Below are 17,445 nucleotides of genomic sequence, written 5' to 3'. Positions count from 1 at the left end.
CCAATTTCTCGGAACGGGGGGGGAACTCTGATTCAGAGGGAATACATTACATAGAATGAAGAAGCAATGCTCCATACTACTTGATAGACAGAAATGCTACTGTATAATTACTATTGGTGTGGGGGGTCCATGGGTGGCTTTGGATCATTTTATTGGATTCCTCATATCTTGCTCAATGATAGGAAAACCTTTAGTCCAAATCGGATGTTTAGTCAATCAATATAGTACCATGTGAATCTTGTAAATTAGAAGGGCCAATTTGGGTGCGATCAATTAGCCTAATTTCTCAGATCAAATGAAATGTCAACAAAATTGCAGGAATGCTAATGCTAATCTTATGTTTCAAAATACAGAAATGGCTTGCTGAAAGGACATGGAATGAGCATCTAAAATTCTTTAGGTGTGACTGAATGTTCAACTCAATGCAGCAATGATGTATGGGAATGTGCAAAACAAAGTGGGGTTTTATTGAAAACCGGTTTTATAGATCCATATTCGACGTTGTTCAAAATCCTTCTGAACAGAGTTTACGAAAATTAGATAACTATCACATTTGTATTATTCTGTACCAAATTGACTGACGAGACAATATTTTATTATTATTATTACCACGACCACAAATGCAGTATTTTCCTAATCTTATTGTCTATGGCTGTGTATATAGTTATTTTAAAAGGCCACACAAAATGCCAAGTATATTCTAAAGTTCTTTTTTTAGTGGTTTCATTTGGAGTGGTTTTTACAATTGTAAGTGTACTATACACATCACAATCCTTTTATTCTATTGCCGTTCAACAAAGCCGGTTTCATTTTTCTAAGAGCTTTTGTTCTCTCATTTTGCATTGCAATTGAAGTAATTTAAGACAGTGATTCATGACATTTCTAAAGGTCTTGGCATCCATTTCAATTTTGTAACATTGGATGTCCTCTTGATCAATGTTAAATAAATAAAGACCTTTTTATTCTTTACCTCATTATGTATTCTTCTGATAACTGGAGAGTAAACGGACACCGCAGACTGAAATGGTCGTCCCAAAAGAATATTTGATATAAAAAAGTGAAATGGCAACTCTACTGAATCCAACAAATTTCATTGAAACGACTGTCAGTACTTTCTGTGGAAGAACAATGGAATAGAATATATCAAAGGTTATAATTTTGGGGGCCTAAAACTAATGAAGGAATGGACGTCTTTGTCTACTGCAGTTTACTGAATCAACCTCTACCTGCTTGTTCTAGTGGTACAAATGAACAGTATCTGTGTTTTTGAAATTATTTGAAGTCTTACTGAATGTTTCCTTTCACTTATTGAGTCGTAGGCATCATAGGATATTCAGAAGACCATTTCTCTACAGACACTGCAGAGATTTTTCATCACTGATTCAGTCTGCTACAGCCCTGCTGTCTTTAGAGTTGGTCTTCCACTTTATAATGGAGGCCTACTTAAGTCTGCATTATACATTAGGATAGACCGACTGAAAGCTCTAGTCGCAGTCTATTGCAGCTGTACGACTACAGTATTTTTGTATTTTTTTTTTCCTATAAGGATCATAGGCTATATCTACAGGCCACATGATGTCTATCAAACCACCTCTCCCTCCACCTCAATCCTCCACTCACATGTGAAAATCCTTGGGATTTCATCTGGATTAATTAATGTACAAACTGCTTCCAGCAGGCCACTGGGGTGTGATGCAGTTTTAGATAATAATTATCACGCGTCGTTTGCCTCCAAGTCTTGCCGAGTTCAAAACAACAGGAAACTCAGAAAGCTGACTTCAGTGCATTCAAGACGGCTTGGAACAAGATGGGGGGACTAGCTCCGACTAGGAAACATTGTTTTGAATGGTCAGCCAAGTCGAAAACATGGGCCTCTTTCTAGAGCTCTGACTTTCCGACCTGAAGATCACTGACGTCATGATTTTACCTAGTGTTATTTTTTTTAATCCCCCCCCCAGAGTTCCCAGTTGTCTTGAAAGCAACTTAAGACATCCACTCTTATGTATTCTGTACTGGAGAGCAGGGCATGCCGACTGGCTGGGGCGAATGTTTAGGCTAAAAATACAGGGTGGTCTTTGTCCAGGGGGAGGGTAGTGTGGGTGGGGGGGGAGTAATGGCGGAGGAGTCATGGCTCAACGTGCCCTCAATGACGATGGCAAAAGAGGAGGCTGTGACAGCAGTGGTTACATAATCAAACAAGGCTGAGCTAATGATCTGGTCAAATTATTCTCACTATCAGACTGCCTCGATACAGCCACTCTCTGTATCCCTCTCGCTCTGTCTTTACGATCTCGGGCTCTGTCTTTACTATGTCTCTCTTTACCTTGCTCTCTTTCTCTTTTCGTCTCGTCTCTCTTTTTTGCGTCTGTCCAGCTTACTGCCTCACATGCTGACCAGACCGCTCGCTCGCATTGTTGAATTTTGTCCCCCCACACCAGATGTGATCAGGACATGCAGATTGAAATATCAAAACAAACTCTGAACCAACTATATTAATATCGGGACCGGTCGATAAGCAAACATTTATGGCAATTTAGCTAGCTTGCTGTTGCTAGTTAATTTGTCCTGGGATATAAACATTTGTTTATTTTACCTGAACCAATGAGGAGTTGGCATGTGGGTATATGCTCCTAAAAACCAATGATGGGAGAGGAAGGACTTGCAGCGCATCAAGCGTCACAAATAGAACCATAGAATCTATTTTAGCGCCTGGCTACTCAGATGCTCGTGAGCAGTGTGGGTGCAATGATTGAATGACATGCATGTGTACATTTATTTTGCAACGCGAGCGGTGTGGGTCAGCCTCTGTCTGCCCCGTTCTCGCTCTCTCTGTCTCACTCAGTGTCTGTTTGCTCCACTTCTTTCGCTCTCCCTGCAGATTTTGATGTAATTTGTTAAGAAAATCATTGATACTACTGTAGTCACTCCTGTTGAGGATCTTCCCCAATATTACTTATATTAGGACTTGAAGGAGCTGGGATGTAAATGAGCCTGTATTGCTGCTCACTTAGAGCAAGTTCGCTGTCTGCCTGTCGGTCTGTCTCTGCCCATCCGTCTATTCGTGAGATTCATTTACAGTATAGCCCCAATCATCCATGTCGTCACTTATAGTTGTGTACTTTGATACAGTAAAAATCTAGCTGGATATTTTTCAATTCCTCGGACAGCAGTCTTTGGACATGCGTCAGCTGTCCTCCACCTCCTGCGGCGCAGTGTTTTTAAGCACCTGAAAGTAGACCTTGTCTTCAATTTCATCATGGCCCCAGTCAGACCACTTAGCCTAGTGACAGCGTTCAGCTTATGACATAACAATGTTACAGAAGTCTCAACACTTTCCTTTTCAGAAAGAAATATCTGGGTAACCAGCTGGCAAGTGTCTACACTGAAATGTTCAACTTTTCCCTGACCCAGTCTGTAATACCTTACAGGGGTTCGTGCTTAGTTCCCCTCCTGTTCACCCACAACTGCGTGGCCACGCATGACTCCAACACCAAGTTTGCTGACAACATGACGGTGTTAGGCCCGATCACTGACGACAATGAGACGACCTCCTCCCTATTGGCTAAAGACGACCTCTCCCTCAATGTCAGCAAGGCAAAGGTACTGAACGTGGAATACAGGAAATGGAGGGTGCCTTACTGATTGGTAGGGCAACTGCTTGGCATCCGGCCTGCAAGGCACTACAGAGAGTAGTGCGTACGGCCCAGTACACCACTAAGGCCAAGCTCCCTGCCATCCAGGGCCTCTACCAGGCGGTGTCAGAGGAGGGCCCTAAAAATTGTCAGACTCAACCCCCTAAGTCATAGACTGTTCTCTTTGCTACCGCACGGCAAGCAGTACCAATGCACCAAGTCTGGAACCAACAGGACTCTAAACAGCTTCTACCCCAAACCATAAGACTGCTAAGTAGTTAGTCTGGGTATCTATTTGGGTAACTATAAACTCAACACGTAAAGTGGTGTTCCCATGTTTCATGAGCTGAAATAAGATCCCCAGAAAATGGACATATGCACAAAAAGCTTATTTCTGTTAGTGAGAATTTTCCCTTTGCCAAGATAATCCATCCACCTGACAGGTGTGGCATATCAAGAAGCTGATTAAACAGCATTATCATTTCACCTTGTGCTGGGGACAATAAAAGGCCATTCTAAAATGTGCAGTTTTGTCACAACACAATGCCACAGAAGTTCAGGGATCATGCCATTGGCATGCTCACTGTAGGAATGTCTACCAGAGCTGTTGCCAGAGAATTTAATGTTAATTTCTCTACCATAAGCCACCTCACGACCACGTGTAACCACGCCAGCCCAGGACCTCCACATCCGGCTTCTTCACCTGCGGGATCGTCTGAGACCAGCAGGGTCTTGAGCTGACTGCAGTTTGGCATCGTAACCAACTTCAGTGTGCAAATGCTCACCTTCGATGGCCACTGGCACGCCAAAGTGTACTTTTCACGGATGAATCCTGTTTTCAACTGTACCGGGCAGATGGCAGACAGCATGTACTGTATGGCGTTGTGTGGGCGAACGGTTTTCTGATGTCAAAGTTGTGAACAGAGTGCCCCATGGTGGCGGTGGGCATTCCACAGGTCACAATCAACAGATCAACTCTATGCAAAGGATTTGATCTGGTGTATTAGGATAACAATCTCAATTCCCTTGAATCTGAATATTAGCCTATCTTGGTGGGGAAAGTTTTTCCAGAGTGTGATTAGGCAACAACAAAAAATTAAAGCGATAAGAACCAATGCAGGGTGAAAAGAACAGATGAAGAAACATAAATACATGTGAAGCAGAGTGTAGAATGTTGAGAGGAAAGGGGTAGCTGAGAGAGAGAGGGTGCCACAGAAGCCGCCATGTGCGCCGTGTGCAGCCGTGAAATGGGACTGATCCAATAGATTCTGTTTATCTGGCACGACTACACAGTGAAAGCTATTGGAAATCTGGGGGAGATTTGGAAGTGGGCTGTGGATTTTTCGAGAGCGAAATGAGCAAAAGTAATACTGTCTGGTCGGGTTCTGTTGCTGCAGTCTGGCATCCGGGAGTATTTTCAGATCAGCTTTTAATGAGGTTAATGGTGATTCTGTCTACAAGGGTGGCTGGGGGAGGAGGGTTATAATATTATAAATGTCTCTTTATTCTCCTTCTCTTCTCTGTTTTTGTCTCTCTGCTGTTTTCCATCTCCATCCCTCTTTCATCTATTGAATTCTTAAGTATGTATGAGCTATATAAAAAAAAAAGATCATTCATATTAGCAAAACAAATAAACATGCATTTGGATAACATGCTAAATTCTCTCCCTCTGTCTCTCAACTCTCATTTTCCGCTCTTCCTGGCACATCTTAATTAGTCATCTGGCTCTCTATCCCTCTTGCCATCCTCCTACTCCAATTTTCCCAGTCCTGGATCTGTATATACAGATTGGATAAGCCAGTGGCCCGAGCTGTGTGCATTCCCTCTGGTTTTCCTCTTTTAGACAATCTCATTGGGGTCTTCTGATTCATGCACACACTAGATGTTACTTACAAACTGCAAATCAAAAAATTACATTTTGTTAAGGTTTTATTGGAATCTCTTGATAGTTTTGCAAACACATTTATGGCAAATATCTGCTTCAAGATATACAGTTTGTAGTAGGAACTAGTTGTTTTTATTCACGCTGAAGGATATTCATGTACTGTGGATAGTTGCTGACAAATATTGTACAAAGCATTGGATTAAAAATGTGTTTTGGGATAAAAACCAACCAGGTGCAATTAATAGGAAATGCTGCTCTGAGCTTCAACGTGGCTTTGGGGATATGGCTTAGTCTCAATATACTGGGTTAATGTTTGTTAAAAAAAATGTGAATGCTGTGGCTCCATTACAACTAACGGTCAAATAATCGGTAAAGTAGGCCAGAAATTGATGGTAAGCTACATAGTGAGCTCAAAGTATTAGGACAGTGACACATTGTTGGTGGTTTTGGCTCTGTACTCGAGCACTTTGGATTTGATATGATACAATGACTGGAGGTTAAAGAGCAGACTGTCAGCTTTAATTTGAGGGTATTTTCATCCTTATCGGGTGAACCGTTTAGAAAGTACAGCTTTTTTGTACAAAGTCCCCCCCATTTTAGGGGACCAAAAGTAATAGGACAAATTCACTTGTGTAATAAAGTAGTCTGAAGTTCAGTATTTGGTCCCACATCCTAGCATAACGATACACTTCAACCTCTCATAGTCATTGCATCATTTCAAATCCAAAGTACTGAGCCAAAACAACAACAAACGTGTCACTGTCCCAATACTTTTGGAGTTTACTGTACATCCACGTCCTTGCACAGAGAGAAATTAATGCTGTAAAGGTTGAGTAATAAGCTTTGTTTCGAATATATCGGAATTGAATTACTCATTTGTTGTACAGTATATGCATACTGTAAATGAGATGGTGGTGGGAAGTCCCTTTGTACAATTGCATGGTGTTGTACTGTAGAAGGATGAGCAGATAACCACCAACTTATTTCTGAGCAAGGCAGTAAGCCATATACAGTAGAACTTCCATTAGGAGCACTGCAAAACCTGAGACCAAGCCAACTAAACCTGTGAACAGTCATGATGCATCCATATCTCAATGATACAAATGGTTGTTTCTAGAAATCCCAGGGTTGCATGGTTTGGGTTCTATATTACCAGTATTGGAGTCAAATTAATTTAAGTGTCAGACGTTCAGTCAATCCAAGAGTTATACCCCAATGAGCCTTTTCCTCCAATTCAAATGGTATGTCCAGATTATTTCCTTAATTGTTTGGAAGTGTAGTAAAATGAATCCCAAGTGTGGTGACCACATCAACCTGTCTTTCAATGTATCTGAGTTGGAACCTTAATAGCTGAACAAACTGAGAAGAGGCAAGAGTATTTTCAACCTACAGTATTTCAGCTTTAATCTTTTTTTTTTGTTGATTGATTTTGTGTTGTGCTATTAAATCACATATCGCCAAGGGGTTTGGGAGATAATCATGTCAACAGCAAGAACTCATTGATCCATAGTTTGGTACTGTCTACTCTCTGTAACATAGAAATTACATATGTTTGCCTACTTTTTTTAAAGTCACATTGACATAAAATGCGAAATAAAAGTACAAAACAAAGCCAAATCAGAAAGTTAACATTAGTTGTAAAGGAAGAAGAAAAAAAGATGACATTTCTGTTCTTTCTCTAACATTCAGGTAGTAAAGTGTCTGTCACAATGTTTGGTACTTTCATAACTCACTCTAACCCGTTGGCTTTTTTGTAGCCTGGTCCCAGATCTGTTTGTGCTGTCTTCCCAACTCCTGCCAATCGTTATCATGTTTGGCATCACAATGACTGGCAAGATTTGACAATACTGCACAAACAGATCTGGAAGCAGGCTAGCTTTTTTGTGTGAACCTTGTGCCATTTCTTTCTATGACCCAAAACGACAACAAAACAAGTGGGAGCTGCATGAACTGCAGATATTCCAACAAGATGTAAGTTAAAGGAATAATCCACTCAAACTATATATTTAATTTGTTTCATTAGTCCCCTGTTGATAGTCTCAATGTTTTGCATGTCAGCAGTCAAGTTTTGAAGATATAAGTTTTTCAATAAGCAAAGTGTAACTTTGGTGCTTTCAAGACAAAAAATGGGGTAAAATCATGTCTGTGATCTTCAGGGTTAGGAAGTCGGCGCTCTGGAAATATGCCAGAGTTTCCGACTTGGAATTCCGAGTTGAAAGACTGTTCAAATCCTACATCTTGACAAAAATTTTTTTTAATGATTAACAGTGGACTAATGAAACCAATACCAAAATAGTTTTTTACACTACTCAAACATAATGACTTTCTGTATTATTTACAATATATACTGTAAAATGTTAAATCAGGTGAGATAAAAAGGCACAATTTTCCCTTCTTAAATACAATGTAAACATCTCATCAAAAAAAGCATGCATAAACATTTCACTTTACAAAAAAAGTTCTGTTTTTTAATTTTTAGACAAAGTACTTAAATATTGTTTCCAGCAAAATATAATTCTTTCAAAAATACTTTTCCCATTCGTCCTATGAACCTTTTTTGACACTATTTTTAAAAAATAAAAAGGAGAGGGTAAAGAGGAGCAAAACAAGAAGAAAAATAATAGCAGTTCTTTACAGCGTGTCTTTAGGGTCCTTCAGTTCAAAACTTCAACACAGCAATGTACAAAAGGGACATGGAGGGAGAGACTGCAAAATGAGACCGTTTAAGCATAGGTACTGGCTTTTTCTTTCATCGTGATCCTCCTGCCGTTGTCTGTTCTATACGTCCAACTCTGGACAGCTTCCTACAAAGTAGAACCTATAGTGAAACACCAACAGCACCTTAAAGGGGGAGTTCACATTTTGAAGTGAACTATCCCTTTAAACTATAGGCCTTCTTCATGCAGGGTCTCCCTGTATATATTCACATTTAGTTATTATCAACCAGACACAACGTTCTAGCTGGGTTAATGCCTCAATTGTCACATCTCTTCTGTACAAATCTAATTCAGGCAATTAGGATATTCCGCATAATCCTATAGAACGTAGGAAAACTAACAATGCCGTCAAAAAAAGCAGATCAACTTTGCTCGTGCTTGCCAGGAAAACAAAACAACCACACTCACTCACAAACGAGGTGAAACGATGGAACCAAACGCCCCCTCTGTTTTTCCTCTCGAACGACTCTATCTCTCACGCTATTCAGTAGCATCATAGAGTTCCACAATGGTTAAGCAGTCAGTCAATCTGGTGTGAAACTAGTAAGAATAAGACCTGGGTTCAAGTACTATTTGAAATTGTTTCAAATTCTTTAGATGTACTTAGTTGAGCTTGACTTTTGCAATGGAACCAATTAATGTCCCAAAAAATGCAAAACCCACCCAACTGACAGTCCCGGCAGACTAAAGCAAACGCTCTAAGTAGTTTGAAAAGTTTCAAATCATGTTTGAACCCAGGTCTGGTAAGAATGGTCCAGATGACTGGCCATACATCTAGTTGGCCCAAAGACAAGATGGACAACACAAAATCAGGACAGGTGGCCAATGCAATGAGTCAATCATTTATCAGCAGTATCAACATGTACTTCCAAAACAGTTTCTGTACAACAGTGGGGGAAATGTGACTGTAACCTAAGCAAGTGACATTGCATTTACTGTATGTATTTGCTGCTTGCCAGGTAAATTTGAATACATTATGCATTTACTGAAAGCACTGACTGTAGAGTAATGGCATTTTCCAACGTCAAGTTCCAATATCAACATCATACAGTATGTTTGAAGGTTGTTATTGTATCTAATCAGGGTTGGGGAGTTACATGTAATCTGATTACAAAAAAATGCAACTAATCAGTTACTTTACCCGCACAAATATTGTTATGCGATTACGGATGCCTACTTTTAAAAACCTAGATTACTTTTTGGATTACTTTTAAATTCGAAATGGATGTTTGTGAAAAATACATTGCGACACCTTTCTGTTTTCTTAATGAGAAAGGCGCATGTTTAAGTTTGTTCCACCTGAGCAGGTCTGATCACAAGTCGGAGACCACTGATGACACACACAATGCGTTTGATGGATTATTTTTGTCGTCTTCTAATGTCTCTTAAGGGGAAAGTAATCCAAAAGTACCTGAAAGTAATCAGATTGCGTTACTGAGTTTGGGTAATACCAAAATACGTTACTGATGAACATTTTGGACAGGTAGCTAGTAACTGTAACAGATTACATTTAGAAAGTAACCTACCCAACCCTGTATCTAATGCTGATAATTGTACATGTGTTAGTTACCAGAAAAGTGTTATTTCATCTTTGCCTTTACAAAAAGAAGCACCTTAGGTGTAAAATGTCTGGTTTATGAAACCGAAAACCTTTGCAACAACACTCTTACAAAATGCTTCATTATTATTTCTGGAAACGGTAGATAAGTGTCGGTTGACTTCACAAAGGGTGCTGGTTTGGATGTAGAAATAGACCAAGAAATGGGTGCTCTGATGTTTTCACTATACTGTATAAGTCAGGGGTTCTCAAAGTGGGCTCCACATCTCAAAATATATATTTATTTTTATTATTACAAACAGATCAAACAAATCTGGGCCAAGGGATCTTTGGAATAATACTATGAAAAGGGTGTAATACAATATTATTAATCTACTGTACAATTTAGGTTCTTAACCCTGGGGAACATGGGCCTGGGAGGCTCACAGGGATATTGGTATCCACAGTACTCAACCAATTATCAATATTCCAAATGAATTATTCTTGTATTCCCCCCAAATTTAAATGCACTGTAATTCAAGCTTTAAACAGCTAAGTTTTCTCTCTTCCTCATGGCAAAATGTGTAGAATTTTTGGATATTAGCTTTAAAGCTATAATAACGAAAAATCTGCCCCATGACAAAATGTGTAGAATTGCAGGAAATTACCTTGAAAATGGCAACGTTTTCTCTCCGATGCCAAGGGCATCTTAAAATGGTCTTTCCCAGGGCCCAAGACTTGGTTCGTCCAGCCATGCACTGCCAAAGTCCCAGTAAAAATAATTGAATGTTATTTTTAGTCATTAGTTGTGTTCTGATTATGAATGGGTTCCTTATGAATTTGCTATCAAGAGGGCACTGCCCCAAAAAGTTGAGAACCCCTGCATCACTAACTGGGTGTACTGCCGTCAAACGCATTACGATGTGAGGGAAAGTCGTCATTGTGAATCCATCAGGTTTTTCCATACTCCCGCACCTATTTTGGATGGAATTCATCTATTGACAAATGTTGCGTGGTTAATCTAAATATCAGAAAGCCTTCACATATGACATGGCAGATTCACTTAACTGTTACTCAACTTTTTCACACAAAACACCATACTTTGAAAATTCTTCATTTTGAAGTTTTTGCATATTAATAAGAGTTACGTTTTTGATCGTTATACAACGTTAAAACAATTTTAGTTGTGGGCATTTGGATGTTGTAATGCACACCCCTGCAGAACAAAAGTGGAATTGGTTAGCTTTTTATGCAACTTCAGTTTATTGTTAAGCTTGTATAGCCCTTGGAGTATGTTCAAATAGACCTTGATCCTCTCACAGAAACCCTACATTTATTCTTTGTCATGAAAAAAAGTATATGTTGCCATGTAACCTAATGACAATACACTGCATAGCAACATCTAAGCATTGTTTTCCATATTGTCAGAGTAGTAGTACTAGTATCCATGAATCAATGCAAAAGCACAGTTATCATCTGACATTTTTCAGGATGGTTTGATGGTGTATGTTACTGTCTACCTGTGTGCGTGCTGCATTACTGTACACGTGGGTCTGTGTGAATGTATGGACTGTAGCGCAACCAAAAAAATGTATGGCTTCATATCCATAGAAAAACATTATCATCGTCTTTCGGGGGGGGGGGGGGGGCTCTAAGGGTCGGGATGCTTCTTTGTCACATTTTAAAAAGTCCTCCTCCTCAGTGCGTTTTCCTTGGCTCTGAGATGTCACTCACTCAGCGCCACCTCTCTAACCGGCGGATGGAGACTGTAGTGTGGGGGACTCAACTCCCTCCACCTCACTTCCTGCCCCTCAAGTGTCACTTCCTGTCCCATTTGAGAAAGGGGAGGGGGCAGCAGATCGACTGGCTGGCATAGTAGTTAGGCCACTCCTGAGGCTAGGGTCCTTCCTTGGCCTTCCTCCTCTCCCACTCCTCCCCCTCTCGTTATTTCATTCGCTCTCTCCTCTCTTCCTCCCAAGGACTCAGTACAGTCACTTCTTGTGGAAGTAGAGGGTGTGTGTGTTGCCCGACTCCACCTTTGGTATCTGGTCACTGATTATCTCCACCAGCATCTCTGGAAACTCCACCTTCAGAGCCTGAGACTCACGGAACGTGTAGAAACAGAAGTCTAGCAGGTTCCCCACCAGCTAGAGGACAGAAAAGGGAGGGATCAATCAATAACATGTTATTTGTCACATATAGACTAACAGTGAAATGGGTCCTTCCCAACAATGCAGAGAGATAAATGTAGAAAAAAGAACACAAGGAGTAAATACAAATTGAGCGGGGGAGGGAGAGCGGGAAGGAGAGTTGTAGTTTGATAGAATCCAGCTGTGTTTGCATAGGGATTTCATTGGCTTATCATGAAGTGTGAATAATACACAGTACAATCAAAGCCTCGTTCTTGGAAGTTGGGGTGAACTTTGTGCACTGGGAAACCTTGAATTGGCATTCCCCTTTTCTGACGTGTGTTCGGTTACCTTACCGTACCTTATTCAGTGATGCCACCTACCATTGCCAGATCCTTAGGTTAACTTTGTCATGGCATTGATATGACTGTAATTGTTTATCGTTTAGGGGTCACGACTCATGAGTCTGACATACCACTAGGGGGTGCTACTGATTCTCAATAGACTATACCTCTAGGGGTTGCATGATTTTGAAAATGGGATCACAAGGGAAACTCTGGGGGGGGGGAAATAAGTACAATAATTGCTTGGTTCATAGAACCAGGGTTATGTCAGTAACCTCCGGTAGCCGCTAGATGTGGTTGTAATAAACAGAGCGGTTCCTGTTTTCTTCCTACAAATGCGTCTCTTTTGAACGGTTTAAGCTACAAAATATTATGACCCCATCACTGAAGGATAAGCCTCTCAGGAACACGTATGTGTCTACAATGCCCACAAACAGTGCAGGACTCATTAGAACAGAGTGGACAAGACCCGGCACTAAATCAGACTGGGGGAAAAAAAGAACATCAATGAAGATATATGATCTTCAGTGTAGAAAAGAACAAGATTATTGCCTGATGATCTTCTGAACTTCCCAATACCTTTCTGATGCATGTCAATCACTTCAAATCCTACTTCCTTCAAAAGTATGGTTTGACAGACTGATTTTAGACTGTCATAGCCCCAATATCAGGGACTTCTCCCAGCATTTGTGAGATGTGAGTTTTTCCTAATGCTTCTAGCTCCTAATGTTTCACCACATGCTAAGTTGTCCTTGCATAACCCCTACAGTCAGTGCGTTGTACAGTTGTATTGACCCACCAGGCCACCACTCTGAGCCTGGACATTGATTCCTCCATGTTCCATTCATTCACCAATACAGGGCAATCTCTGCCCATTCCAAAATAAACACACTTTAGGGCTAGTCATTGGAATGCAATATGTTATTTCAGAGATACTACCTTACATTGTTAAACTCCAGTCAGTGATGGGGACCTGCTATTTGAACTTGCTCTGTCTATCCATAGCATAGAGAAGGCTTGTTGATGGGACTTGGCATGGTGATGTGGCGCTGGGTACAGTGCCTGATGTTATGGATACAGTGATGTGGGTCCAGTGCTTACATCATGCATGGCGTCCAGTAGCTTGGTGAGCTGGAAGAAGCGTTGCCAGGTCTGTCCAGAGTTGTTGGTGGCCTTGCCCACAGACCTCCTCAGCTCCTTGATATAGTTCACTCTCATCTCCTCAAACGCTGCCTGGTTCTTTAGACCCTCTTTGGGAACTGAGAGGAGAGAGGAAGCCAAAAGATAAGTATTAATGGGAGGTGTAAACAACTAGCCTACATAACACAAGACGCATGTATTGTATAAGAACATGGCAATTTGACCTAAACTTGACCTAACTGGGAACATTTCATTTGAACACCCTACGGTTCATACACCCTACAGTTCTAACCATGACATAAGGTGTCATAAGCAGTCATAACAGGTATTTTAATCAATTACCTTTTTTACAATTTTTTTCCATTATTGTTGACCAACCACATCAACCCTTTGTCACTTCACCCATTTAATTCAGTAAATGCTAGTTGTCCTCTTGACTTGCAGCGTCAGTCAAATAACTATCAAAGAGCGTGATGAACGTATTGAAATAGGATGTATAGACAGAGTATTTGTGTGTGTCTTCTCAGGATGGATACAGGTATCCTCTCCATTTCTCCCTTTCTAAATCACTTTTTCCCTTTAGATCTCTCCTCTCTCATATCTCCGTAGAGGACAAACTAACGGCAATATGGCTGCCTGCCAACCTCTTAAATGAGATTCCGCGTCTGGCTGGCTAACTAATTAAGAAACACCTCGTCTCTCAAAGAATGTCTGTCTCCCAACACAGTCTCTCTTAGATCTTTCTTCTAGTGTAGGCCTACAGGAACACTTCTGATATACACTGTGGTGTAATGAACAAAGTGCTGCAGGTACGGTAATCAAACTAACCAGCCCTGTGCCTTTATCACTAGTAGCCTGCAACTCTGCCACTGTTATTCCACTGATGCACTGGAGGTTGGTGGCACCTTAATTGGGGAGGGGTGATGGCTGGAGCGGAATCAGTGGAATTGTATCAGCATGGTTTTTGTTGACTTTTAGTGAGCCGTCCTCCCCTCAGCAGCCTCCTGTGCACTGTTGATTATCATAGCTGGTACTATTACAGTATATTATCATAGTATACAGTAACCTACATTATTATGGTCATAGAGACATAACATGTTATTCAGACATATATTGAAAACAGGTCTATAGGTCAAAACAATTGTTTAGTTTTATTAAGTGCGATGTCACGGGACAGTGTTAGTTAGGTACTCTACACACACATCCTGTTTCATAGGGAGAAGGCTGACAGACCATAGCCCATGTTAGTAGGCTACCTGCCGGGCTGGTCCCAAATCTGTTGGTGCTGTATAGCCAACTCCTATGGTCAGGCATGGCGTGGCGTTAGCTGGTCACAGTTCTGTATGTGCTGTATAGCCAACTCCTATGGTCAGAATAATCATGCCGCACAAACAGGTCTGGGATCCGTCTAGGACCTGCCTGGTCCCAGATCTGATCCAAACATTACATGACAGTGACCATAGCAGTTGGCAAGACAGCCAAAACCGATCTGGGATCAGTCTAGAAGCCTAGGCTACTTGCCTGGTCCAAGATCTGTTTTTTGCCCACATGATGACAATAACTCTAGGAGATAAAACAAACAGATCTAGGACCAGTCTAGGAGGATAGGCTACCTGCCTGGCTAGATCCTTCTGGTGTCAGTGTGGCTCGACCTGCCTCACAGCGGTACCCTAATGACAAGCTGCTCTCCTTGTACTGTTTCTATGGTCAGTTTTGAGACCTTTTAAAAATGTAAATTAAAAATGCTATTTTTTGGGTTGCCTATGGCTGCGTTCAGGCACTGTTTTGACCCTTGAGGCCTGCATTTTTGATATACAGATGTAGGATGTTAATTTGATCACCCTGTTACAGGAGACCTTTCCTGCTATGCAGGCCATTTGAAATGTGTAGTGTATTTGAGGTTTAAAGCTGCTTCTGAAGTTTGTTAATACCACTTTAAAATTCCAGACTTGATTTCCCCTTATATGGATCAACCACTACAACAATGCAGGGCCAGCGTTATGGGCGAGTCTTAGGGGGTCTGGCCCGCCCTACCGCACCTACTTGCCCATCCAAATAAAATATTGAACTGACTGAGATGCAGGCAGACAGACTCAATCTCAGAGTATCAGCGCGAGCGAAACAGCACCCCTCTGTCTCCGTATGTGCAGACCATGTATCTGATAGTCTGGACAAAAGGAGTATGGCATGTCATACTTAAATCTGTGGATTGTTTCAAATCACATGCATATGCCTATTTGGGAAGGTAGCAATCTGGGCAGTGCGCTTGGCAATAGGCCTAGTTGATTATTTAGTTGCGGGTGTCAGTGAAAATGATCTTAAATGTGTGAAGATAATGTGTCTTGAGTATCATTTTAAAGTGTTGAGACAAGAAGGGGAGTGGTGTGTGGCGACGATATGGGCGTCTTTCTCCAGAATACATGCACTCAGCTCTCCGGAATGTGCTCCGCTGTCTGCTGCACATTCATTGTGTGAATTGTTTGCCCTTTATTTAGATTTTTTCAAATCAATTCACCATTACATATGTAACCAGTAGGTCTACTAAATGTACCGTTCATCTCTGGCTACATTCATTTCTGTTAATGCATGTATTACAGACATTTACTATTCTCATTCTAAGAGTGGAAACGTTGTTTGTAGAGAAATCCATTCAAGTGAATTTTATATCCATAATTTAGGAGTTTTGACAAAAAAATGTATTTTGTTGAGGGCTCCATGTGAGCAATGAGGATGTGGTTGAGGGAGCGGGCACGCCAACCTACTGAGTTGATACAATATTGCACTTGACTAGCGATCGCTCAAGTCAAGACAGGTAGAAAGGGAGGCAGAGTGTAGAGATTAATACGATTGACAGAACCTGAATTTATCAGGCTTATTTATTAGTCGGCTTTAGGCCTATGTATTTTACTTAGTTGACAATGGAAGTTATAGGCCTACTGCTGCATTGGCCTATAGGCTATCTCTGAGTAACATACACTCATTTCTTTAGCTGCCAAAGGATCACGGTGTATCAATGTGTTCATATGGCAAAGGCTGGTGCTCTTGCAGTAGTTGAATTTAAACTTTTAGATTTTATTGTTTTGATTCAGATTTTTATGATTAACCGCGTGACAATAATTTTGAGAAACAAAAACGTTATTGAAATGAAACTGTTCCACAAACATTTTTATATAAAATATAATCCATAACTGGAACATAGAAATGGTAGGATAAATTGTAAACTTCCCCAAACTTGAAATTATGAGCTGCCTTTGGTCTTTATAACACCCAATAACACAATTCCTGAAAAAAAACAGCCCGTTTTTAGAAATCAAATATCCGTCCAACTGATTCGCTCTGTTACCGGCCCTGCAACAATGTCCATTTATTATAATCCACGTAATAATTCACACTTCCTGTTGCTGCAGATTTATTTTTCCTGCTGTAGCAAACTGGCTCAAATTAAGATCCTACATCTGTACTATACTCCATCTGTAGTAAATGTGGTGCACCTGCAAGTAAACATTTACTTGTACTGTGTACACCATGTGTCATGTACATATGACAAATGCACTTGATTTGATTTTATGTTAGCCTAGTTTGAAGCTTTGCATTTGAAGATTTTACCCAAACCAACATGTGGCAGACAAACACACACCAGTTGATGCAGAGAGCCATGTGAGAAAATACAGTTGACAGGGCTTTTTGTTTCTTAGAACACACAGCCATAGGCAAGACTAGGACTAGAGCCTGTCAGTTAGCATTGCATCTTGGAGGAAATTGCTCAGTGAATGGCAATGCTCAGTCGTATGTACGCAGGCACGACACACGCACACACACACAGAGAGGCATAGACACTGTGAGATATGCAGGCGCACACACACAAACCTAGCCTAGAACGTAGCAGAGACACAGAACAAAAGAAAGACAAAGCAATAACGAGAGCTCTCTGGAAAAGCATCAAGGCGAGAGAGAGGGATTCTTCTCTTTGTTTTGCGGCTTGTTTTGTGGCCCTTATTAACAGGAACATGCTAAAACCAGTGCCACATTTGGGCCTTTTGTTTTTGCCCCACTGACTCAGT

At 40.9% G+C, this 17,445-nt stretch overlaps 1 protein-coding gene across 4 annotated transcripts in view; it reads right to left on the bottom strand.

Annotated features, from left to right (window-relative positions):
• Positions 1-6,893: 6,893 nt before the first annotated feature.
• LOC129841316 (mineralocorticoid receptor-like) overlaps positions 6,894-17,445 on the bottom strand; it is a 111,299-nt gene continuing 100,747 nt past the window's right edge. For all 4 annotated transcript variants that reach the window (XM_055909527.1, XM_055909526.1, XM_055909529.1 and 1 more), the window contains exons 8-9: positions 13,346-13,503; positions 6,894-11,918 (exon numbers count right to left, since the gene is read on the bottom strand). In XM_055909527.1, the coding sequence (XP_055765502.1) occupies positions 11,763-11,918; positions 13,346-13,503 (314 nt within the window). In that variant the 3' untranslated portion in view covers positions 6,894-11,762. The remainder of the gene's footprint in view (positions 11,919-13,345; positions 13,504-17,445) is intronic.

Source organism: Salvelinus fontinalis, chromosome 42 (assembly GCF_029448725.1).
Source record: "Salvelinus fontinalis isolate EN_2023a chromosome 42, ASM2944872v1, whole genome shotgun sequence".
NCBI lineage: Eukaryota > Metazoa > Chordata > Actinopteri > Salmoniformes > Salmonidae > Salvelinus > Salvelinus fontinalis.
This window is presented reverse-complemented; position numbering and strand designations above follow the sequence as displayed.